At 40.4% G+C, this 27,774-nt stretch overlaps 1 protein-coding gene across 2 annotated transcripts in view; it reads right to left on the bottom strand.

Annotated features, from left to right (window-relative positions):
* The window catches only part of LOC126473671 (regulator of MON1-CCZ1 complex), a 97,334-nt gene extending 71,165 nt beyond the window's left edge, over window positions 1-26,169 (bottom strand). The window contains exons 1-7 of one of the 2 annotated variants that reach the window (XM_050100904.1): window positions 25,957-26,169; window positions 9,877-10,038; window positions 8,320-8,463; window positions 8,044-8,218; window positions 3,535-3,694; window positions 3,005-3,110; window positions 805-969 (exon numbers count right to left, since the gene is read on the bottom strand). In XM_050100904.1, the coding sequence (XP_049956861.1) occupies window positions 805-969; window positions 3,005-3,110; window positions 3,535-3,694; window positions 8,044-8,218; window positions 8,320-8,463; window positions 9,877-10,038; window positions 25,957-26,070 (1,026 nt within the window). In that variant the 5' untranslated portion in view covers window positions 26,071-26,169. Of the gene's footprint in view, window positions 1-804; window positions 970-3,004; window positions 3,111-3,534; window positions 3,695-8,043; window positions 8,219-8,319; window positions 8,464-9,876; window positions 10,039-13,618; window positions 13,743-25,956 lie in introns of those variants that run through there. The other variant, XM_050100906.1, reaches the window with a different exon arrangement.
* Between the last annotated feature and the right edge of the window lie 1,605 nt (window positions 26,170-27,774).

Here is a 27,774-nt window from a genome sequence, read left to right as displayed (position 1 = left end):
CATTACAGCATTACATCATCTAGCGTGCTCTCAATATGTTGGTACGACCACTCAATCAACAACCAGCAGTGTTACCGAAATCCAAGATGCAGCTGCAGCACTGTGACAGGGGAGCTATGCAACGCACGGGAAATCTGCATGTCAACATGCCTGACCCAGCTTCATTTAAACACTGGCTGCGCACCAAATTGGTGACCACTGTGGAGCAGACTACCACACCATCCACTGGTGCAGCCATCATCGACTGTCATCTTACAGGACCGCCTGCCATACAGATCAGCATTGGCTCCAAACGAACAAAGGTCAAATTAGGACCCTTATAGCCACTGACCCACGTAGCATCTGCCATCACCAGGTGCCACAAGCCAGATGTTGGGACTTGGGTTCACTCCCCAGATGCCATCACTTCTGTCACCAGCCACTGCTGGGGCACAGCACCAGCAAGCCTTGGCAGTCTGCTGTGCTGGCAACTGTTGTAGGCTGAACCTAAGAAATAAAGCAATTGCTTCCATCCTGAGTGTGACCAGATTTGCTCCTGCTCCCACTAGAGAACCCATATGCCTGGGGTGAGGGGGTTATATCGGGAGCCCCGGCAAGGCAACTCCTGACCTCCCCGCCCTCCAACAGAGTAACGCTATCTTGCACTGTTGACACTGTTATAAACTAAATTAATAAATAAACCTTTATATGACTAAACAATTATGATAATTTCTTTATATATTAGTCACATATAAGTTGTCCATTTCTTTGATACAAACATAATAACAACTGATACACATACAACACAGAAGTCTGAAGGATACAGAGATCACAGCTCATTTGTGCAGGTTCATTCAGAACCTGTGTCGTTGTGGCAGGTGGAAGTCGGAGGCTGAATGGTTTAATTGGCCTTGGATTTGCTACTGGCTGATGATATGACACAAAGCCATCTGATTCTCCATTCATGTTGATGTCAAAGAGCATAGATGTCTGTAATCACATAATAGAGTTATGTCCATTACACAAGTAATTCAAGCAGCATTACACAATACAAATACAACAGCAAACATAGATAGAATGGGAGCAAAGATAACCAGAAAACGTAACTGTGATAAATATTACATTTTTAGAAAAGTTACAAAAATATATGTAAAACTGAAAAAGAAAGTGAAAAAAGAAAACACCAGACCAGTTCTCCAGAAGGAAAATTAGGGTTTAATATCCACCAGTTCTCCAGACATTATCACCAAAGAAAATTAGCCAGTTAAATGCAGTGGGATTCTCTGAACCTTTATGTTTCTTGTCTCCCATTCTATGACAACCCCACCATTTCTGTTTGCTTTCTACAGCCACAGAAAGAGAATACCATTGTTCACAACCTACACTTAATACTCACTACCTAATGGCTCTTGTCAAATCTTTTTCGTGTTCCATTGCATCTGTGGACACAAGATTGAATTGGAAGCAAAATTCCCAATTAATCTCTCACACTGCAGTGGAGTCTGCACATTTATGAAACTTCCTGGCAAATTAAAACTGTATGAAAGTTCTGGACTCTTAAGTGTTCCACTGACTCTCAAAGGAAGTGTTGTTACCAGCTGAGTTATCCATACAACTCTTAACCTGTCTTCACAGCTTCAGTTCTACCAGTAACTCTACCACTTTGCATTAAGAGTCCAAGTCTGGTACATAGTTTTAATCTATCAGGAAATTTAATTTCATTGCATAATGTGATGCAAAGCAAAAAACTTCTTTATAGGACACTTTCTTTTTAATTAACTGAACTCTTCTTTTTACTTTCATTTCTCAAAGGTTAACTTATTCTTAATCTACTACACAGCTGCTTGCACTGTCACAGTAACTTTATAACTTTGTTATTATAGAACAGTGACGCCTCATTACTTGCCTCCTTCTACATCAGGGGTGTACAATCTTTTAGCTTACCTGGGTGACATTAGAAGAAGATGAGTACTTTCAGACAGCACATAATATATTTAAAACTAAAAACAACCACTGAGGGGAAAAAGTGTCATATGCAGTACTAACACATTTCAATTTATACCATTGATCTGGTATGGTAAAAATTGCACACAAAAGCAAAAAGGTTTCATGAAAGCCCATTATAGAACCATTCATGTACAAATGTGGTTTCTATTTGTAGCAACAGATACGATATAAAATTCAACCTACTATAAAACATTATGCTATCGTTAAAGAGCAAAAATGCAATCCAGATGAAGGTTTCTAACTTCTGCCAACTTGTACTGATCAGAATTATGGTGAAAAAGGTTCTTTTTCACAATTTTACAGAAATAACACATAATTTCCTTGTTCATCCATAAATTGATTTCATTATACATCTAAATCACTAGTTTTGTAGTTGCAACTGAAGTAACCATAAGATAACAGACCAGCACATCTTACAGATTGGCTGATCATACGAACGAGACTCTTGGGGTCCAAGTATAGCACAGGTAGCAATGTTAAAAATGCGATGGATCCATGAGAGAATAGCAATGTGTGCCAGGAGTTTCAAATTGAAGGAGTAAAAAGCAAGGGTTATTGAAAACTGACTTTATTATTTATGAAAACATTTACTATAAACAGTGAAATTTAGAATGATTGTATGTCACAGCATTTACAAGATGATTCCTCTACGTCAAGAAATTATGTTAGTTTACTTACCAAAGTGACAGTAATACAGAGTCATTGCGTCAAAGAAAAAAAACAGCATGTCTATACAGACAGGACAACTGCTCTCCAATTATGGCATAGGTCGAAAGTAGACACAAGAAGGAAATATAATTACTGCAATAAGTGAAAGAAATTTGACAATGTCTGTACTACTTTGTGTAATCTCCAGCAGTTGAATAAAACTCACTCTTAGTTTCCTACATATTTTTCTCCTTCAGTGTACAATTGCTAATATCCTACAGAAACCTTTTAAAACTCTAATTTAAATTTAAACTGACTTTTTCTCCCTTTACAAAGGTGTTGATGTGAAAAATTGTTATCTACTAGTTACCTTTGATGCCTGATGATGAACAACAATCAAATTATCAACAACGTTAATTGCAAAACGCCCACTCATATCCAATCGCAGAATGTGAGTCTTTTTTGCCATCAGCATCCTGCAAGAACATAGAAAAATTACAAAATTATTTGCTGTTTTCCACCCAGAGCAGAACTTTCTAAATTATTACAAATGCAACTTCCTTCCTACAAGTTTATCGCATTTTATATGCAACTTATGTTATCTTAGAAATTAATTTAACTCATAGCTTATGGAATCTCTGGTAATGTTGCAATTTTGAAAATTTTAAAGAGTCTGGCAAAGAACTCATGAAACTCCAGCAATCACAATTTTTTATTCAAACAAAAAAGAAAATATTACACAATACTAGCACTGACAGATATTTGTAACTCAAACTCAGACATTGGTTTAGAAAAAAATTATGGTGCCAATAAAATGGATAATTCAGATTCCATTAAATTTTATTTTGTCTATTTGCTTTAGAAGTCTCTGAAATTTGATAGTTATGAGTGTTTTCTTACTTTTGAATGGTGTACACAACCACTTCAGCGCCAGGTGAGCCAACACCCCTAGGTTGATGACGAAGAACAACAATACTTGGTTGTCCATACAGCACAGCCAATATTACATCCCTTGCCAAAAGGCATAACTTTGGTGGTTTTGGAATTACAGGAAGCTCAACTGTAGTGCACATAAAAAGAACATTACAACCAAATTAGCTCCAATTCTTGTCAACAGTGAGTGTAACAACAACATAATAGTAACTTAAGTATCATCTAATATGCAGTGCGTGTTGTGGCTTTCAGTCCGAACACTAGTTTGATGCAATTTTACACCCTAGTCTATTCCCTACAAGCCTTTCTAATCTCTGAATAACTACTGCAGCCTACACTGATGAGCCACAACATTATGACAATTAGCAACCAAGAGGCTGAATGCTACCCGGTGGCGTAGTGGACACAGCACACAAAAAGGAAAGTATGTAAGTGAAACAGATGGTAAATGGTGTGCTTCTAGATGATCAGCCATGAAAAACTGAGAAATCATATCAAAACAGAGATGAATAGGGGAATCACTTTAATGACAATACAGGCTGCAAATGGGAAAATCCACTGGCATAACTGACTTTGACTTATGGCCTGGCACCCAGCAGCAAACATCTCACAACTGACACAGCTGGTTGGCTGTTTGCATGCTACTGTCATGAGCACCTATGGAAAGTGGTTGAAGGATGTTGCAACCCTGAGTAGCTGACAAGGTTTTATATGTCCACATTTCATCACAAAACATGAAAATTAGAAGCTTGCCTGCTGTGTAAAGCAGGACAGGTGGCAATCTGATGACAGAGCACAATGCTGGAGCAGGCAAAAGTGTTTCACAGCATACCGTTCACTGCACACTGCTGAACATGGGTCATCACAGCAGATTGCCCCTATTTGTTCCCATGTTGATCCAACAGAACCATCAATCATGGTTGCAGTGGGTACAGGATCATCAAGAGTGGACTGTGGATCAATGGAAATGTTTTGAATGGTCTGATGTTTCTTGTTGCACCAGCTCAATGGTCATATTCAGACATGCCATCATTAGTGCAAACGGCTGCTCAAAACATGGGCAGTTAGCTCAATGGAGGTAGTGTAAGGCTATGGGGAGCATTCCTTCCAAGGGATCTGTGCTACTAATTGAAGGTACCATGACTCATGCAGACTATGCGAACATTATTGTGGACCCCCTTCATTCCTGGTGTTTTCCCTGATGGTGTTGGCGTCTTTCAGCAGGATAATTGTGCATGTCACAAGGCAAGAACCATGCAAGAGACAGTTTATGGACATGATAGCAAACTGACGTTGATGTTTTGGGCATCAAATTTGAATTATCTGAGCCCAATAGAACACATCCAGAATGCTATCAACTGGCAGCTCCACGCCCATACATCACTGGTCCATAATTTACTGGAATTTCATGACCTGTACATACAAACCTGCTGCCACGTACCTTCGAAAACCTATCAAGAACTGGTTAATCCATTCCACACAGAATCAATGCTGTATTCTATTGCACAGCTGGACCAATGCAATATTAAGCAGGTGTTCATAATGTTTTGGCTCATTGGTGTACATTGATTTGAAACTATTTACTGCAGTCAAATCTTGGTCTCTTGCTACAGTATACACCCCCTATCTCATACTCCCCTTTTTAGTATCTGCACAGATGTGACAGTGCCACTACACTGCACTAAACTGTTGGCACAGTTACTGCACAAGCCAACAGTGGCTTGATGATGACCAAGGAACAGAAGCCCCTGAGAAGAAATGAAAACTCGCCATGCAAGTCAGTCTATGGGAAGCAGAAAATCTGAAACCAAACAGAGACATACATGGGGATAAGCTCAGCATGTACCTAGCATGGACAGCTGACAACTGAGCACTTGGTAACAACACTCAGGATGAAGCACAAAGAGAGATCCACAGTAGTTGAACTCAGCATAAGCCCTGGAGCACAGAACCACCAACTTGCTATCAAATGCACATAAACACTTCTGTCAGAGGGTCTGTCTGTCCATACTATGTATCATGTGTACCCTCTATGGCAGGTTTCTGCATTATTGCACTGTGCTACAGATGCCAGCTCATCTCCCTTCATCACAATGTCCGTTATGGGGATACTAACTTCCTCTCTCCCTGAAAAGGCATTATAAGGCCTAAAATGGCCAGAATTAGGCGGTGACCTTTGCTGCAGAGGCAGAGAACAGAGAAGACCAACCACTCCTGGCTAGGGCAAAAGGGCATGTAGGCTGAGGAAATGGAGGGGGGGGGGGGGGGGGGCAACTGGCAGCAGTGGAGATGAGGCCACCTCCATCAGCAAGGGGAGAGGGGAGGCAAAGGGGGAGAAGAGTGGATCAAAATCCATAAGCTTCACATTGGCAGCCACAGGCATGAGAATCCCTCACTGGTGCCTGAGGCTGCAGGCAACAGAACAATGGAGGGTACACAGTGGGTGGCAATGGGAGGATGCACCACTGCAAGTGGGAGCCTGCCCCTGGAAGAATGTCATGACCAACCCTGCCACCCGGCTAACCAGAAGACCACGGCAGCAATGCCACAACAGGACACGGGTGCAACTGATTTGTATGATGGGTCATCTGCTCCCTACCTACATCCACCATAATAAACTGCTGATCTTTATGGCTCAACACAAGATCCAGCAGCCATCCCGCTGCCAGCACAAAGGATCAGCTGCAAACGGTAGCTCTGGGAGGAAAGCACAGTGTACTACACTGCAGGAGACCCCACCGCTGGTGCCCATAAAAACATTCTGCTGGACTGCATCAAAAACATTCTGCTGGACTGCATCCATCAGCCAGCATCATCTGGTATGCGACCAAAAAACTTGAGAATGCATCACTGCGGAAAGAGGCAGAGACAGACTTCTTCATTTGGGTCTTAAATGTACGTGCGAAGAGCTCCACCTCTGAGTCATAAGCCAAATGAAACAAGGCAGCAGTCAAGAGGCCAGATATCACAGCAAAGACAAAATCTTTCAAAGCCCTGTGACACAAATTACCTACCATTACAAATGGAAAAAATAACAGACAACACACAAACAGTGGCAGTCAATGATGTGGAGGATAGCTTGGCTGCAGACAGCAAATGGGGTAATCCACTGACCACCAACAACCACAGGCCACTCAAACACAGACCCGCGAGACTGACATGCATCCTGTCCCAAGGGTGCTCCAGGGCCATCCACGGAGAAAACTGGCACAGTGGTGCATCCTGGTTACATCCACAGGCCCTGTAAGCCTGCACCAGATGTCCAATGTCATACTTGATCACCGGCCAGTAGACGTAATATGGCACCAATGTCATCATAAGAGTCATTCCTCAGTGCAATGCATGCAGCAACTGGACTTTGTGAGGCCGCAATGCTACAGCTACAACAACTCAACAGCATTGCTTGCCCATGGCAAGAATGAGGATGATCTGGACAACAGTGAGTTGATCATGCAAGAGAAAAAATATACACCTTTCCAGATCAGTATCCAAAGACATGTGCTCGGGCTAATCAAACTGGACAACTGAAAGGATTTTCCAAAGAATGGGATTAGTGGCCATGTTGGATGTGACCTCTTGTACTGTCAACAGAAACTCTGACAGGGCTTGCTGCAAGACATCATCAAACACACACACACACAAGAGCATCCTCCTGATCAAACTTCATATCGGACCCCACAGGTAGGTGCAGTAGTGCATTGTCATTGGCATGCTGAATGGTGAAGTGGTAACGAATGTCATAGCAACAGCTACTGAGAAAGGGGATCCATTTCTGCTCTCGATGGGCAGCCCTCTCAGGCAGCTTGGAATGATGACCAAATAAGGAAACCAGTGGCTTTTGGTCAGTGATGAGGAAGAACCCTGACCCCGTACAAGAAAACGTGAAACTTTTAACTCCAAAAATAACAGCTGGCTTCTCCTTTTCCATCTCTGAATAATTACACTGTGCAGCAAAAAGCATCTCCAAAGTGCATGCGATGGGCTGTTCAATGCCATCTGGGTTCCCATGGGGCACGACTTCAACAAAGCCAGACCGGAACACATCACAGGCCAGAGTTTAAGGTTTATCTGATATAAAAGAAGCCAGGCAGAAAGCACAGCACAAACACTGCATGAGAAATTGAAAAGCAGGCCAGAAAAACTTTACTCCATTCTATAAAAGCCTTTTAAGAGGATGGCAGATGTGTGTGGGCCGGGGAATGAACTGAGCATAATATGAGATCTTACCCACAACAGACTTGAGTTCCTTCAGTTTCTTGGGTGCTGGCAGATTGACAATAGCTTTGACATAGGCATCAATAAGGATGAGACTATCTTTGCTAAGCACATGTCCCAAAAAATGCACCTTTGGGAAGAAAAACACTGCACTCCCCTATATTTTTTTTTAATTGCAGCAAAGTTTATCTACCCAAACCCAGTTACAAATATTGCTCAGCTTTAAACTTACAAAAAAATTTACATTCCATGTTTACTCACTCTCAAGTTTGTTGAGTTTGTTTATACTGCCTTGCTTAAAATGTAGAGGTTGTACTTGATTCCCTAGTGTTCCAGAAGAGAGTAGAACAAGACAACTTTGTGGGCAGTACACAAACCAGTTAACACTGAGACTGTATGATTTGAGGGCCTTCAATGTATGCTTTTCTGGGACAACCTACAAAAAATTAAAATTAATTTAAAACAACAATGTAAAAGAATTGATGAAATATATATATCTTTTTGTTCTTTTGATTTTTTGTAGTTTTGTATTATCACCTGAAACAGCTCCACACCATGATCAGTAACAAATACTATTTCATTCACATAGGTCCAGACAAAACCTAAGATTGTTGTATTCTTTCCTTTACAACTTTGGGAATATTCCACTGAGTCCATTTCACCCAGGAAGTTGATGAATTCCTTCAAATAAAGAAATACTGATATCAGTACACATCAACATTATCATTCACACAAAACACACACTATGATGCCATATTCACGCAAAAGTGGATATGTAGTTGTGTGAGTCATAGGTCCCAGACTTCCCTCTCAGTACATTCTCTACATTTTTAAATATTTTGTTTCATTATGAAATATCAATATGCATTATATCAATGAACCAACTTACAAGACCTCTAGAATACAATTACAAAATCATGATGTTCAAATTATCAAACATCAAAGCTGGTTTACCATCTCTGTAATAAACACATTATGAGTATTGATTTTGTGACAAAATAATCCTTCCTAAACTGTCATTTCTAGAAAAATCTTGTTTTAATATCTTGAGTCATTTACAAAATATTCTTGGTGTTCATGTCACTTGAGGAATGCTTTTTATTGATATTCTCACTTCATGGAAACACATTCTCGTCTTAGATATGGGGTCACCTTCTGGGGAAACTCTAAAACAGCTAATAGCACTTTTAAACTACAAAAAAGGGCCATTAGAATCTTGTTTGGGTGCAAGCCTAGAGACTCTTGTAAACCCCTGTTTAAGAAATCTGGTATTCCTCCATTACCATGTGTATACATTATGGAAACCCTTTTGTTCTTTAAATTAAATGTAATAGGCAGGGACCGGAGACTGCAAAAAAATTGTGATATACATGAGCACTTTACCAGACAAAACAGAAACTTACATATGACTCAAATCAGCACAGCACTGTGCCAAAAAGGTACTTTTCACATGGGAGTTAAGCTTTATAACAAACTTCCTGAAAACATAAAAGCTATCACTGAGGTCAATACATTTGGAAAATCTCTTAAGTCATATTTACAGCATCACTGCTTTTACTCCATTGAACAATATTTAAATTTATGAAATGTGTTATATAAATACTTACGTGTAAAGTGTGTTATTGTAACCTTAAATATGTATGCCTTTTAATGACTTTCAGCCTGCATATTTATAACTTGACTTGTCCAATGTCTTATGCATAAGCTGCTATGTAGACAACAGGACCAATAAAAAATACAATACAATACAATACATACAGAAGCACAAAATGGTACATAAAAGTTCCGAGTCATTTCCTATAGAACAGGTGACAACATTTACAAAATATGACACGACACACAATACTGGGAGTCTAAAATATCTCATTTAGCCTTTTGAGCAATTTATATTAATAGCTCTCACGACTGTTCCGAACTGTTAAGAAATTCATAAATCACATTTAACATATTCACATGCAAGGTCAGAGCTTCAGAGATGTGTTGTAAGGACTACCCACGAGCCATTATTATGCAGCATTCTCCTTTATTGCTACAGCCTCAAGAAATCACATAAGCCTTTTGTGGTTATATGATTAGTACTTTAAGATCACTTACCACTGAAGTTTTTGTGCGTTGTATAGCCAAAACTTGCTGATTTGGTGAGAATTTGATGGAAATAACAGGTCCTTTATCTTCCATTCGAAAACTTGTTGTTGTCTCCTCTGTTGGACCTTTCACAACCACCCCAGTTACTCCTCCAGATCTTACAGCAAATACCTACAAAAGTCCCAATATACATGTACTGCAGATACTTGGTAGAGTCAGTCACTTATTTACATGTTCCATGATTCGTTATTTGAGGCAACTTGCTATGATGTGGAGTGTGCTATTTTCTCTGTAGAAACCTGGCTACATCTGGGCTGTTTACAATTATAATAGCTTTATTTTCACTTTAATCTTAATCTAATAAACATAACTCAACAACATATATAGAAATTAACCTATGGAGTTGAGGTACATGTCAAGCATAAATATTTCCAACTTTTTCCAAATGCACTTATTATCTGCCAGCAACTTTAATTCATATGGGAGATGATCAAATATTTTTATGTTACACACTTTTTTCCTTTCTGTAGAAGAGTGAAGTTAAACTGCAGCTAGTGGAAGCTATTTTTACTCCTAGTGTATTAGCCTAGAAAATGCTTTCATCACCAAAATCAGTAATTACACGTAGGGCAAATAGTGGGGAATTTAAGCATTCGAGAAGATCTGTAATATGCAATCCCCAATTCGACTTCTAATTAATTCGCCCTCTCTGCATTTATAACATTCAGTTCACATATTTTCTGAGAAGCCACAAATATGTTTCCCAAATTTTTCATTTATTGTTCTTTTTGTTGACAAATTCATACAGGGCTCAAGTACGATGTTTGGATTATCAGTAAGGAAAGCAAATTTTTCTTTGTCAGTATATGATACAAGGTCATTTATACTAGCAAATGTAAATTGAACCCTTTTGACTTGTCATAAAAACAGTTAGAACTTAATAATATGTCCATTTGTTTCCTATCCAGTAAGTACTAAGCGAAAACTTCCTCTTTGTATTATATCTTGAGAGCCATAAACCTTGTAAGTTTCTCCAAATTAATGTTGTAATTTGTACAATCAAATTTCATTGAAAGACCACAAAAAAATCATGGTAGATGAAATCCCCCCCTCCCTTTTTGATAATTTAATACATGGTCATTCAAATGACAGACGCAAAAGCTCTACAGTAAAAAAGTTAGCACTGTTCTGAAAGGAGATGCCTAAAACGCTCTTTGCAGACAGCAAAAAAGCTTCGCCACACCATGGTCATCCTCAGAGCCATTGGTATAAATAAAGATGCTGTCCACAAGCTGCACGTGAAGCTCCAGAAATGTTGATTGAATAACTGAAGCCGGAGCAGTTATTTGAAAGTGAAGTAGCCCCAAGAGGAATACTGACCTCTGCATGGGGCCAGTAGGTTTGTTGGTTTGGGGTTAAGGTACAGTGAGGTCACCAGTTCCTAGGTCTAGATGTTGTTCACCTGGAGTTAGCAACGTCTGCCACAAATTTGATCACATTATGACAGAGTGTAGCATTAGTAAAATTGAGATACTGGAAGCAATATTTATGCCAGAGCTGAGAAAGAATTTAAGAAGAAGAGAAAGTATATGGGTCAAGCAGGTACATAGGGCAGAGCAGACAAGGGGTTTCCTACCTTTGGGAGAGAAACCCTACCTACACCTGACCCTCTGCCAATCCAATTAAGGGCAAAGACAGTTCAAAAACTGCCTTCTAGCCAGGAGATTGGTTATAGATAAGTGAGGAGGCTAAAAACATTTTGGACATCAGCTGATAAAAATACACATTTAAAATTGGTGGTAGGCATAAAACACCATCCGAACTAATACTAACTGCATTTCCCTAAAATTATTTAGAGCAATCACTTCAGGAACCTACACAAAGTATAAATGGTTGAGATAACATATTAAATCTCTTGGCAACAAATAATCGTGAGCAAATAGAGCCTTATGATGGATACAGAGATTAGCGGCCTTGAGGTCAATGTAGCAAGACTGAATGCCATAACACATGAACAGACCAAAAATAAACACAAAATATATCTATTTAAAAAAGGACATAAAAATTCTGCTTGATAGCTTCCCAAGAGGCTGTCCTCATTCCTTCCAAACTCATTATGTAATTGTAGAATAGATGCGGCTTAGACTCAAAGAAATAGTACAGACAGCAATTGAAAAAATGGTTCAAATGGCTCTGAGCACTATGGGACTCAACATGTGAGGTCATCAGTCCCCTAGAACTTAGAACTACTTACACCTAACTAACCTAAGGACATCACACACATCCATGCCTGAGGCAGGATTCGAACCTGCGACCGTAGCAGTCACGCGATTCCGGACTGAAGTGCCTAGAACCGCGGCCTTGAGGTCAATGTAGCAAGACTGAATGCCATAACACATGAACAGACCAAAAATAAACACAAAATATATCTATTTAAAAAAGGACATAAAAATTCTGCTTGATAGCTTCCCAAGAGGCTGTCCTCATTCCTTCCAAACTCATTATGTAATTGTAGAATAGATGCGGCTTAGACTCAAAGAAATAGTACAGACAGCAATTGAAAAAATGGTTCAAATGGCTCTGAGCACTATGGGACTCAACATGTGAGGTCATCAGTCCCCTAGAACTTAGAACTACTTACACCTAACTAACCTAAGGACATCACACACATCCATGCCTGAGGCAGGATTCGAACCTGCGACCGTAGCAGTCACGCGATTCCGGACTGAAGTGCCTAGAACCGCGGCCTTGAGGTCAATGTAGCAAGACTGAATGCCATAACACATGAACAGACCAAAAATAAACACAAAATATATCTATTTAAAAAAGGACATAAAAATTCTGCTTGATAGCTTCCCAAGAGGCTGTCCTCATTCCTTCCAAACTCATTATGTAATTGTAGAATAGATGCGGCTTAGACTCAAAGAAATAGTACAGACAGCAATTGAAAAAATGGTTCAAATGGCTCTGAGCACTATGGGACTCAACATGTGAGGTCATCAGTCCCCTAGAACTTAGAACTACTTACACCTAACTAACCTAAGGACATCACACACATCCATGCCTGAGGCAGGATTCGAACCTGCGACCGTAGCAGTCACGCGATTCCGGACTGAAGTGCCTAGAACCGCGGCCTTGAGGTCAATGTAGCAAGACTGAATGCCATAACACATGAACAGACCAAAAATAAACACAAAATATATCTATTTAAAAAAGGACATAAAAATTCTGCTTGATAGCTTCCCAAGAGGCTGTCCTCATTCCTTCCAAACTCATTATGTAATTGTAGAATAGATGCGGCTTAGACTCAAAGAAATAGTACAGACAGCAATTGAAAAAATGGTTCAAATGGCTCTGAGCACTATGGGACTCAACATGTGAGGTCATCAGTCCCCTAGAACTTAGAACTACTTACACCTAACTAACCTAAGGACATCACACACATCCATGCCTGAGGCAGGATTCGAACCTGCGACCGTAGCAGTCACGCGATTCCGGACTGAAGTGCCTAGAACCGCTCGGCCACCACAGCCGGCAATTGAAAAATTCATACCAAAAAAAAAAAAAAAAAAAAAAAAAAAAAAAAAAAAAAAAAAAAAAAAAAAAAAAAAAAAAATCGATCCACCATAATACACAAACCAAGTCAGGATACGTTGCAGAAGCAACAAAAAAAGTATGCCACATTTCATGTAATACAGAATCTCCAAGACTGGCAACATTTCCCACAAGCTCGAAATTTAGTGTGGATTACCATACTGAATCTCTATCTTGAAATCTGGCAAAAAATCCAGATAGATTCTGGTCTTATGTAACATGTACCAGTGGCAGCACACATAAAAGACATTCACTGTGAGATAGCAATGATAACGTCACTGATGACTGTGTCACTAAAGTGGCGTTACTAAACAATATTTTTCAAAATTCCTTCACCAAAGAGGAAGCAGTAAATATTACAAAATTCAAGTCAAGAACTCCTGATAACAAAAGTATCTTAGAAGCAGATAGCCCCGGAGTAGTGAGTTAACTTAGGTCACCAGATAAAAACAAGTCTTCCAGTCCACATTGTATACTAATTAGGTTCCTTTCAAAGATGCTGATGCAACAGCTTCATATTTTACAGTCATATATAACAGCTTGCTTGATGAAAGATCCATACCTAAGAAATGGAAGGTTGCACAGTTCACACAAACACACAAGAAAGGAAATAGAAGTAATCTGCTGAATTATGCACCCATATCACTGATTCAACTTGCAGTAAGATTTTGCAACACATTGTGTGTTTGAATATTTTGAAATTCCTAAAGAAAATAACCTAAAGACACAAGGCACAGTTTCTAAAAACATTACTCTTCATTCGCCCGAAATAATGAGGTCTTTGGACAAGGGATCTCAAGTTGGTTCCATATTACTAGATTTCCAAAGGCCTTTGACACCATTCTTTGCAGACAGCTTTTTACCAAATTGCATGCCTATGGAGTATTATATCAGTTGTGTGACTGGATTCACAATTTCCTGTCAAAAAGAACACAGTTTGTAATAACTGATTGGAAAACAATGAGTGAAACAAAAATGATATCTGGACATGTAGAGGCCCACTACTATATCTAATCTATACAAATAATTTGGGAGACAAAACGAACAACCATCTTACATTATTTGCAGATGATGTTGTTGTTTACCATCGAGTAATATCATCAGAAGATCAATACAAATTACAAAATGATTTATACAAGATCTCTATATGGCATGATAAGTGGCAACTGATCCTGTATAATAGGAAGTGTGAGGTCTTCCACAAGAATGTTAAAAAAAAAACCTGTTACTTTTGGTTATATTATAAATAAGAATACAAATGTACAGCTTTTTTTCAGTTTATTGGCTTGCAGGTTGTGCCCATCCAACTATCTCAATAGTAGTGTCCATTATAACAATACAGGCATAGAGACAACACAACACCCACACCCCGTGCAAGGAAAATGTAGGAATCCAACAAATTAAAAGGTTGCTGATTCAACTAAATGTCAAGGGACTACAATTACAAACAACTTCAGCAGGAACTATCGCATAGAAAATTTTGTGGGAAAAGTGAACCAAAGACAGATCACTCAGAAGATGCAACAAATCTACTAAAGAGACTGTCCAAAATACATTTGTCTGTCTTCTGCTAGAGCACTGCTGCATGGTGTGGGGTGCTTACTAGATGACATGATTGATGGAGCACTTCACAGAAGTTCAAAGAAGAGCAGCTTGTTTTGTATCACCACAAAACAGGGGAGAGAGTGTCATGGATATGACACACGAGCTGGGACAGCAATCATTAAAACAAAGACATTTTTTGTGGCATGATCTTTTCACAAAATTTCAACCATCATCTTTCTCCTCTGAATGCAAAACTATTTTGTTGACACACACCAATGCAGGGAGAAATTACCATTGTTACAAAATAAGAGAAATCAGAGCTGTATTAAAAGATTTAGGTGCTCATTCTTCCTACTTGCTACTCGAGAGTGAAACAATTTAGAAATAAACTGAAAGTGGTTCTGTGAACCCTCTGGCAAGTACCTGGATTGAAATGCAGAGTAATGGCATGGATGTGTAGTTGTTAGATCAACAAGAATGAAACAATGTGAGAGAAATAAACATTTCAGTAGGTGGGTGGGGCCAGGAAAATGTCACTCAGGGCTCTGCATGCAATGGGGACCACCCTTCCCACAGCCATCCCACTCCTGATCCACTATAGCCAAACCCTTAAAAGGAGGGAACAGCACACACTATTCCTCAGAGGGCTGCTTCTAAAACAGATAATAGGGTGTCACAGAAAAAGGGGCTAACTACATCTAAAAGCAATTACAAAGAATAAAAGAGGAATATCAACGCAGCTGGCAAAGGATGCAGTGTCAAGGTTCCCTAAGCCCAGCAAGCAGCAGGAGATGCAATAGCCCAACCTTCCCGTCCACAACCAAATACAGTGTGAAACATTATAGCTGAGAATAGAAACCAATTTCTCTGAAAAAATGGGCAACCAGTCCAGTCATACTTAGTCAACAATCAATATTAAAAGCAAATAATCCAGAAGACTATGCTTAAAATGCAGAGCCAAAATAAGGGGTCATTCTATCACGATGTGAAGTACTGACTGTAAGGCTCCACAATCACAATGAGGGGTGGTTTGTTACATAAAATAAAATTATGCATTAATATGGTGTCACTCCAGTGGAGGTGACACAGGATGGTGGATTCCTTCCAGGAGGAATGGAAGGAGCAATGCCACACAGCAAAATGTTTCCTTCATTGTGTTAAGTTTATTACAGAGGGGGCAGTAGCCCACCAGATGTTGTTCCATGTCTGAGTGAGGACAGATCTTATTTGCACTTGCAAGGCTGCACCTGGAATCATCAAAGCAAATGTTTGGTGAGTAAACGATTCCCCTGCTAAATGATTGGACAGTTCATTCCCCGGTATACTTTCATGATCTGGGACCCAGAGAAAGATAACTCAGCAGGCAGTATGACTAAGGTCAGAAAGAAAGTCACGAATAGCAGATATCAGAAGGTGACAAGAATAACATCAGTCAGTAGCATGGAGACTGCTAATTAAGTCACTACAATGCAGTCAAGAGGGTCCAGCTTAACAGAACATAGGGCTCTGTTGTGGCAATCAGCTATGCTGATGAAACACAGCACATATCTGGAAACAAATGTTAATCCTGAGTGGTGGGAGACGTATGATCATACCCCATTCCATCAATGGCTTCACAGCCATCAGCTTAAATAACAGCAGCACCTTAACACTCCTGAACATCTGAAAGGAACAGGCACCAAAAGGTCATGGGGTCAACTACATTTCTAGGATCTTGAAATAAACTTGTCCTAATTTGTGGTCTGGGTACTAACCATGAAAAGGAGCGGAATGTGGTGGTGGTGGTGGTGGTGGTGGTGGTGGGGTGGGGGGGTGGGGGACAGTGGCGGGGGGGGGGGGATGGTGGGGGGGGGGGGGGAGGGAGGGGGGGGGGGGTTGTTCCAGGAAAACACAGGGAGCAGATTCTAAGGAAGTTAAGTGGAGATCCTGACAGAGGGCCTTGAGGCACATTCCAACTGATAATCCCACCCAAAAGCAGTCAGTGGATTGATGCCCTGTGTATACAGAAATAATTTGATGAGTTGTATGATTAGGAAATTGTCTCATGATTGACTGCATAAGAAAAAGATTGGTATCATTGGAACTGAAGCAGGAAGATTCCTTCATTGGGAAGGGGACTGTCCAGAGAACTAGCCAAAAACGCACTATTGGCCAATCTTACTCCATGGTGATGGACTGGGTTCAGCAATTTCAAAGCTAAATGACAACCTCAGTCTAATCATAATGAGATCGGAGCCTGGTAAATGTGGAGGAGAGTAGCACGATCTGACCCCAAAAAGTGCAGGTAACGAAGCAGAGTGTGTATGTTTTGCATGCACCTAGTCCTTAGTTGATGAATGTGGGTCAGCCATGTCAGCTACCTATCAAAGAGGAGTCCCAAAAATAGGGACTGAGTAAAATGTCCATGTGTTGCAAACTGAAGTAGCTATATTTGTAGGTCAGTGTGGACCATGGTATCACAACAAATGCATGGCTCACCTTTTTGCGGGAGAGAATTGGAAGCCATGAGAAAGGTTCAAGCAAAGGCCCTTCCAGCGACTAGGAGACATACCAAATGCAGAAGCCATTGACATACAATGCGGGGATGACCTGCAGTCTGACAGAGATCATTAGCACATTGATAGTGAAGAGGAAGAGTTTAACACTCAGCATGTAGCCCTGTGGGACACCATTCTCTTTGACCAGCGGAGCACTGCTGAGTGATGTAAAAACTGTACGCCAGAACACCAGTAGGATAGAAAGCCGATGAATAAAAGTACATACAGAGACTCACATGTTACAGTCATTGAGGGTACGTAAAATGTGAGGGCGACAAGCAGTGTCATATGCATTATATAGGTATAAAAAGAATGCAATAAGGGGTTGACATTTAGAAAAATTCTTTCAGATTGCTGTTTTCAACCTAACCAAATGGTTGGTTGTGGTTCATCCCTCCTGTGACAGAAGGCCACGTGATTCAAGAACTCAGCATAATCGTTGGGTTACCATCCTCTCATGCAATTTATAGAACATGGAGAGGTTAATTCATTGGCAGCTGTCAATGGATATTAAGGTTTTGCATCACTTAAGGATCAGGATGATGACACTATCTCACCATTCCAAATGCAGAACATCTTCTAGCCAAATATGGTTGCAAACCCTGGGTAGACGGCATCTTTGATGAACATTCAGATGTTGGACCTTCTGATTATGAGTAAAATAGGCACTGGGGCTGTATCATATGTTGAGACAAGAGCCTGAAGCAGTACCTAATCAGTGAAAGGTTAATTACATCATTTGGTGTAGCTGGGTGTGAAGGATAAAGAGATGTCTTCAACTTGTCATTTTTGCCTTACAAAGACAGCCGGGTAAGAAGACCATGCAACGTAGGTTGCAAGGGGTTCAGCAAAACCCGATCCACAGGTGCAAATACCACTCTGAAGGTAGAGGTCTGAAAGAGCTGTTAATCTTTGGTGCCCGGGGGAACTTGGCTTCCGCCTGGGATGAGGAGGAATAAATTCCCATGAAGGAGATGCAGCATTCACAATATTACTTTTTACTGTGTTTCATTAGATACCAAGTCTTAGCTTGAACCCAGTTACAGGTGAGGTGGGTGGTCTGTGAAGGATGCCACCTGAGAAACTGCATGGCCCTTTGATGATCCTGAATGGTTATTGCAATGTCTTTTGTCTGCCATGGTACTGGCCAGTGATCAAGGGAGGCTATAGAAAGGGGAATAGCAGTTACAGTGCCACATTTGATCACAATGGAGATGTCTTCCACTACCCCGTTGATGCAACTGGAAGGAAGTGACAGGATCACTGGAAAGCTGTTACTATGACAAAGATCATTGTGTAAGGAAAATTGTAACAAAGCCACATAATTAGGGTAAACTTGAAAAGGTGAAATGGTCAGCACTGATGTCGGCATGAGTACTGTCACTGAGGGACAGAGATCAAGATCAGGAAGAAGCTTGTCCTACTAGACAATGCAGTACTTCTCCATATGTGGTGATGCATACAGAAATCCCCAACTTGAAGAATGAGGGGAGAGAGTGGTCGGATTAAGGTGGTCATCTCCAGGTAAATAAGTGTTCTGCCTGGAGGTAAATAAACAATGATGACTGCTGGAGTCATTTGCAATCACACTGGTTCCTCTGCAGTACAGAGTGGAATCCACTCACTGATGACAACTGTGTGAACTAATGTACAGACCTACACAGTATGCTTCCAACAGAATGAACAGTAACCACAATGAGTGGAGGAATTGTCATCAGTGATGCACATTTCTTGAACAGCAACAAGAACTTGTTGTTGTAGTTCTGGCAAATGATAGTACTATCCATTGCAGTTTTATTGGATCAGCACATTCAGGGTGTCCTGATTAGCTGTGAAGGGACCAGGAAGACAAGTAATACTTCACAATCACTATCTGTCACTGAGGGAAGGGCTGGGTGGGGCAGTCACCAGAGTAGATCTTTCCCAAGATTTCTTCTTATTCTCTTTCATAATTTATGCTGAATGAGATCAGTAGGGTCATTCTGCAGTCAGCTTCAAATGTTGGTTCTTGTGAGATTCAGTGGGTGTAGCAATGAATTCTGATCTTTTCTGGAAGTGAATTCCGTCAAAAAAGTGGATAAATGTGCAAATGTCTACTTTGTCATCTGGCAGGCCTCAGTGTACATGACGTACAAAGTAGATCCCTCACCTCATCAAGTGTTTATGTAGTTCATCTGTCTGTAGCATTAGAGGCTGCAGTGGAAAATTAATCCTTTTACCATGCTGTGACTGTAACTAGTACACTACCAAGTTGTTTACAAGAGAGTGACACCCATAACTGGGTAGGATTCATCGCATTAACTAACATGGAACCAATTCGCAATTTTCTAAGGGAAGAGAGTTCACCAAATTCACTTTCAGTATTATCCACTAAAAAAAGTAACATTGGTTTAGTAGTGAGAAAGGACCCTCCATCTGTTTGGGTGCAAAACATTACCTAAAGGGAATAATTGTCCACAAGTCACTTAGTTTTGTTTTCCTTGTATGGAGTCGCCAAGCATGGAAGTTCCTAGGTCACAACAATCGGCACTAAATTGTGGTCTTTCTAAAGAGACTGCCAGAACATCACAGCCACCAGTGGATAACTTTGGGCATTTGACGATGCCAGATATCTGCCTCAGTGGAACCCACTCCAAATGAGGGCTCTCCCCACAGGTGCCACCCAGGCAGAGAAAAAGCCACCTGGTGTGTGACGGCTAGCGCCTGGATTTTCAGTGACCCCAAAGGGACAGGTACCTACTCCTCAATATGTGCAAGGGGTGGATTTGTGTGTGTGTGGGCGGTGACACCTCAGACATCAACAGTGTGATTCCTGAATGGTCCTGGGTGCCTAAAACCTGCCATATAGACTGGCTACCATATTAGGTAGTGGGTGACCATTGTTCACAATCTCTAAAATATTTTAAAACCATGGAGGTCCAAATCCACACATGGACTGAACTTAAATTAACCAAACCACATGGTGCAAAATAAGAGAACAAAGTAGGAGAAGCCCAAATTGTCACATGTGTGAGTTAGGTTGACAGCACAGAATCTCCAAAGTATAAGTCAGAGAAAAGGCGTAGTCAGGAAGTAAAATGGCAGCACAGAAAGTAGGACAAATGGCTCTGGCTTGGTATCCAACAATTGTCATGCTTGCACTCACAAAAGATTTGTTAGCCCCCTGGGTGTATAATTTCATTTTTTGCAGACATGTAACAGCTAGGGATTATGAACATAATTGCACGAGCATTTCTGCTCTGTGTGCTCTGAAGCCATGTACATTCCACTGAATGACATATTTATGGAAGATATACATCTATTGCATTAGCGGCAATTACTTTGTCAGCTTAAAGTGCATCGTTTTGTATCCGAAGGCCAATATAGTTCAGAAGCAGAATGATCCTCTTCCACACTTTTTCTTAATTAAGGTTTTCCTCCCCAGGTCAACAACCTGTCTATAATGTAGAGGGTGAATTAGAAATTTGTGCTGGTGATATGGAGGACGGCAAAGTGATATTTCTGCTTGGTGTTGCCATTAAGGAAGATCTCAGAGTTGGGGAAGGGGCAGAATGTTTCTCTTTATATGTCTTCTTAGTTGCTTTGTGTTTGTTGGACAAGGATCTCGACTTTTGCTGACCAGATGTAAGCGGGAAATCTTTTCAGGAGCATTTTTTCTCAAATTTCCATTTTCCTTTACGAATTATGAGAGAGACTTCCTATGTTTTGCTGAAGGTTTTCTAGTATGCTGTGCAAATACAATAGTTACAGATGAGGATGCTCCTTTAGTACTTGGGATTTCTGACACTAAACTGGAGGTTGCAGGTCTGTGTGGTAAAACATTTGTTTGTTTGTGGCATAGTGAGGACAGTACTGCAGTTGCTGGATGGTGGTAAGGAAGGCTTCCAAATGACAAATATTCTCCAAGCAATAGAAAGGGAGACACTTTCCTTTACTGGCATCTTCTGTATAGCTCACTTGTCACAATACACAGATCATCTGTGGGATGAAGTGGAAAGTCTCCTGTGCAGTAACATTGCAGAAGGAAGGGGATGCAATCTTACTCCTGAGCATCTCTGCCACAAGTTACAGATTTGGCTGCATTTTCGTAGGACACACGAGTATGTTTGTAGTATTGACTCTGGTAACAACACACCAAGTTAAATATATAGGGTCTTACATATACAAGGTCTAGCTACAGATACACACCAGTTTGTTATCTATCTTCTTGGTAACTTGATGAACTTCTTTTACTCCCTAATCAGAATATAACCTTGGATTTCCCACTTGGTTATATTGTCATGCACCCAGATAGTAATAACGCCATGTGAGTAATTCAGTGGTTGATGGGCATCTATACAAATATGGGCCTGGTGACGGCATTGTCTGTTTGAATTAATGATTCTGTCAACTATTGCAGTATTTATTAGGAAACTAGTTTCAAACCTTACAGGTTCATTTTAAAGCCTGGCCTGAGGCTGCACTGACAGTGCTTGATCTTAATATTAAACATTGAGTGGCAACACATGCCATGACTATTAACAAGTCAAAATCACAAACTCACCCATTAATAAATGTGTTGAGGAATTTAAATAAAGTTGTTGCTCTCTGTCAACAAAATGTTGAAACTGAATAATGTTGTTGTTGTGCTTTTCAGTCCAGAGATTGGTTTGGTGCAGCTCTCCATGCTACTCTATCCTGTGCAAGCTGCTTCATCTCCCAGTACCTATTGCAACCTACATCCTTCTGAATCTACTTAGTGTATTCATCTCTTGGTCTCCCTATACGATTTTTATACTCCACACTGCCCTCCTGTACTAAATTGGTGATCCCTTGATGCCTCAGCACATGTCCTACCAAACTATCCCTTCTTCTAGTCAAGTTTTGCCACAAACTCCTCTTCTCCCCAATTCTATTCAGTACCTCCTCATTAGTTACGTGATCTTCCAATCTGATCTTCAGCATTCTTCTGTAGCACCACATTTTGAAAGTCTCTATTCTCTTTTTGTCCAAACTGTTTATCATCCAGGTTTCATTTCCATACATAGCTACACTCCATACAAATACTTTCAGAAATGACTTCCTGACACTTAAATCTATACTCAATGTTAACAAATTTCTCTTCTTCAGAAAAGCTTCCTTGCCATTGCCAGTCTATGTTTTATATCCTCTCTACTACAACCATCATCAGTTATTTTGCTCCCCAAATAGAAAAACTTATCTCCTACTTTATGTGTCTCATTTCCTAACCTAATTCCTTAAGCATCACCTTATGTAATTCGACTACATTCCATTATCCTCGGTTTGCTTTTGTTGACATTCATCTTATATCCGCCTTTCAGGACATTGTCCGTTCCATTTAACTGCTCTTCCAGGTGCTTTGCTGTCTCTGACAGAATTACAGTATTATTGAAAAACCTCAAAGTTTTTATTTCTTCTCCATGTATTTTAATTCCTACTCAAAAAAAATTGTTTTGTTTCCTTTACTGCTTGCTCAATATACAGATTGTATACCTTAGGAGATAGGCTACAACCCTGTCTCACTCCTTTCCCAACCACTGATTCCCTTTCATGCCCATCCACCCTTATAACTGCCATCTGGTTTCTGTACAAATTGTAAACAGCCTTCGCTCCCTATATTTTACCCCTGCCACCTTCAGTATTTTAAAAGAGAGATTCCAGTCAACACTGTCAAAATTGAATAATAGAGCTCCATAATCTAGATGGGAGCATGACTACATTGGGGCTGTTATTGTGTCTATTACTCACCAACAGACAATCATTAACATTTAACAAAACAGAGAAATATTTCTATGCATAACACTATTAGGTAGTGAGCTGCAGCTGGAAGAGTTGCTATTTTCTTAGCTTCATTCCACTTCCATTTGTTTAACAGAGACTGAATAGATAAATTTTGTGTACTCATTATGGTTTGATTGCCATGACTGCCAGCATCACTGATGACATGCTCCATCCCTATAGGTGTTCCCCCACATTGGTACCAACCCACCTCTGCTGATTCCAACTCCCAAATGCCAAGCACAGGAACCAACTACTGGTTCACAAGGTATCAGCTCAGGCCCTTCCCTGGGCCTTGTCTTTAGCGGGGATACATATGAACTTTACCTGTCAACCTGGATGCTGTAAATTATGCTTTACGCAGTTACCCCTTATGAATCAAATATGTGAGCCAGCCTTCAGGAAAGCACAGGGAGTAGAAGAGGTAAGAAGGAAGACCTGAAACATTGAAGTGAAGGAGGAACATAAGAAGTCTGTGAATAATACAGTGGTAGTAGGTGGCAGTGTCAGAAGTGGGCACAAGGGCCAAGTGGGAAACATGAAGACAGACATTAGGGCCTGACATAGAGAAAGAGAAGCAATGTCACAGCCAGCCACTTGCTTACCAGACGTGACCCTCCTAGGTCAGGAAGGGGTGGGGAGGGGGAGGAGAAAGAAAGTAGAAGGATACACCTGCAAGCACTCAGGTCCTGTTTTTGCCTAGCACATATTCTGAAAATAATTGTAAGCTCACCGGAGGGATCAACACAGGCACTCCAAGGTGTCTAAAAGGAGTGGTGTAACACTCAACAGTCAAATAACACATCATAAGAACAGTGGTCATAAAGACTGACAGAGAACCAAGTACCATATCTTTCAATGACAAAGTTTAAAAGCTGACAGAACTGTTACTGTAGCAACTGAAGGTCCATCTCAACAAGTCTCCGAATTAACATTTCAAAGGGACCTACATATAACTGACATCTGGAAATGGTTACATCAAAAAAGGTCACTGCTAAAAGTGGCATATGGGGCTTCCATATTCAATGGTCCAAATACCATAGGAACTGAACGGGAGCTAAATGGACACATTGGTATAGTCCTGTGAGTCATGATTTTACCTCTTTTTAAATGATTCAATACGCCAAGTGCATCAATAGCTCAAAGAGGCATTTAACTTTCAGCATCTGGAGGGTGCAATTCAGGACAGAGGAAATAATTTTGGGAACATTTTTTATCCATGATTTGGTCCACTAATTAACGATATTGTGAATGTGAACCAAGAACTTTATTCTAACATTCTCAGTGACAAAGTGTTCTTCCACATATTCATGATAAGTACAATGTGGGCACTCTGTCTTCCAAGATTACAACAGTCATGTTCTCATTGCTGCATGCTTCCATTCCTGGTTTAATTGACACTCAGGCAGCATATCACACCTTGGCCACTAAATCATCAGATCTTAATGCAAATGGTCTAGGACCATTTAGAACTTTGGATGAAATGTAGCAATTAACATCTCTCTCTTGAAGGTGTGTGCAGCATACATATTGGGACTTTAACGTTGCAATAACATACAGCCATCCCCCCCCCCCCCCCCCCCCGCCTCCATCCCCCACCCACTTAAGCTCATATTCGTTACTTTGTGTTATCCTGTAGTGTTGTTGGTGATGTCATTCGCTGGTCATTTCTTGAAGGTCAGATCTCCACCATGTTAATGACATCATCCATTAACTGGCTCAGTATCGTGCTGTTATCTAAGTGCAGTTCTTCAAAAGTCTAACATTGAATATGAACTAAGACATTGTAAATCCATATAAACTCGAAAGGAAATAAAAATGTTTAGTATTACAGTAGCTTCAATTTCAACAAATTATCTAATTACTTAGTTTCAAGGAATAGACTGTCTTCTTACATGGAAAGCAAGTTGCAACATTTACTGTAAATAGCTTTCTGGCTTGACATGTGCAGTTAACTGTTATTTCTTGATAAATATAGGGATGATGTGTGACTATTATGCAAGTAGTAGGTAACAGACAGGAGACTTTTTATGTAACTGAAGGAACAGAGCTTTCTTGCAAATTTTATTATATTTAGTGCAGCCTATCTATGCACAAATAGTATATAACTAAATAGTTATAATACAGTGATATGACTGTAGCTGTTTATGTATAATTTGACTAGTTACACATCTTTGAAAGTTCTCGTTCATAGTGGAATATAAAGAACAAGAGTGAATAGTGCTTGAGCAAAGTAAGTATTTCTTGCCTAAGGGATAATTTGTCTTAGAAAATTAAAACATTTAATGGATATAAACTGAAATTAAGAGGCAATGCCATCAATTAAGGATACAAGCGTTCCCCATTCAGTTTGTTACATGGATTCGACGTTTTGAATCTAACTGAATCCAAAGGATTCCTCAGGTAGGCCTATAAGATTTATATTTATAGTAATGAGTAGCAAGATCAACAGTCAATTTCTTAAAAATACTTCGCTAAAGCGGGTTAACTGAATCTACCGATACCGGTATAGTATAGGTTAGAAGTCGACAGTTTGGTTGTGAGTTTGCGAAGTTGCGTCAAAGGTTTCAATTAACATGGGTGCACTACTGAGTGGTTTCCGAAATTAAATCCTCGATAAAAGCACTCCACTCACCTGTTTATTGGAATCATCAAAAAATACATTTGTAACTTTGCTCACAGCTTCGAAACGGATCGGATTCGGTGAAAGCTCCAAATAATATTTCTCCCGACTGGTATCTGCAGCCATTCTTCTTTCTCACTTCCGACTCCTCCCCAAACACACAAACAAAACGAAAACACGCCACCACTTCAATGACAGCAGTACATAAACAATTCACTGATTACGTTTGAGACAATCGATTAAGCCACGTCGCATCGAAATATAGGTCAAAGATCGATTTACTATCGACATGTTCAACATTTTTACAGCATTGGTCCGTACACTAGCAAACAGTGCCGACCCCTATTTTTACGCTGAATGACAAACTGGACTATGCTTAAGTTAAAATGAAAAGTCGAGATCGCAATAACATTTGTTTATTAACCGGTTTCGGCTTATGTCAAAGCCATCTACAGAATTATTGGCCCCATATGGCTGGTGCTGGGGGTTCCTCGGTTTTCTTGTGATACCACGATGATACACATAGGGGGCCAATAATTCTGAAGATGGCTTTGACATAAGCCGAAACAGGTAAATGGTTCAAATGGCTCTGAGCACTATGAGACTTAACATCTGAGGTCATCAGTCTCCTAGAACTTAGAACTACTTAAACCTAACTAACCTAAGGACATCGCACACATCCATGCCCGAGTCAGGATTCGAATCTGCGACAGTAGCAGTCGCGCGGTTCCATACTGAAGCGCCAAACACCGCGCGGCCACAGCAGCCGGCTATTTAATAGTACTTCTTTGGATTCGTAGAGAGTATTTGTAACGTATTGATATCTGCGTTAGTCAAGTACACCTCTCGTCCGGCCCAGTAGCCAGCACCAGCTGTGCGACCATGAGAACCAACATCTCCTCCCCTTCCAACTCCACAGCAAGCTACGTTTTTACTGCAGGGTGACAACTCATAATAATTTGATATGTAACAGACAGTAACTTTCGCTGCACCTGCCTGTCGTTCCCATATGGATGGATGGATTGTTTGTATGTACGATGGTTGAATGAAAAGTAGTGCCTCCACCTTCGTTAATTGGGACTGGATGGGAATACTTTAATAAATCAAACGCAAAAATAATCCTTAGACTGTGATCTTTAATTACCAAAATTCACTTTTTCACATAATCACCAGCCAATTGGATACATTTCTGACAACAAAGAACACGTTTCCTGAAGCCATCACAAAAGAAGTCGACACTCTGTTTCCACAACCACAGTCTCACAGTTCTCTCAACTTCTTCATCAGAAGCTTAATGATGTCACACAGATCGTCTTTCATTATCAGAAACAGATAGAAGGCTGTGGTGGCATGTGAAGTGCGTGGTTTGGCATTGTCATACTGCAGGAAAACATTTCCCTTTTTTTGAACCCTTGTTAGCCATCGTTTCAGAGTTTGCAGCATTGTGATGAATTGCTCTGTAGTTATTGTTGTTCCACAATCAAGGAAATCTACATGGAAAACACCATTTGCGAGTATTGGGGCAAGGGTGTTCTGGAACAATCTGCATTGTTGCCAGATGATGTCATTCAAGATGGCGGCCATGACATCATTCAAGATGGCGAATTTCGGCGGGAAGTTTGAATTTTGGCGGGGAAGTTCGAATTTTGGCGGGAAAGTGCCACACCCCACCTCCCTAAGAAAAATGGCAGGAAGTTTAAATTCCAACATGATAATGCAACACACCACGGTTATCTCTACTAAGCAAAGAAAATCGCGGGAAGATAGCTCACTTGCGTTACCTCCACTACCCCAAGTCATCCGACCGCCACTTCCTCCTATGAACTGGCG

This window comes from Schistocerca serialis, chromosome 4 (assembly GCF_023864345.2).
Source record: "Schistocerca serialis cubense isolate TAMUIC-IGC-003099 chromosome 4, iqSchSeri2.2, whole genome shotgun sequence".
Taxonomy (NCBI): Eukaryota; Metazoa; Arthropoda; class Insecta; order Orthoptera; family Acrididae; genus Schistocerca; species Schistocerca serialis.
This window is presented reverse-complemented; position numbering and strand designations above follow the sequence as displayed.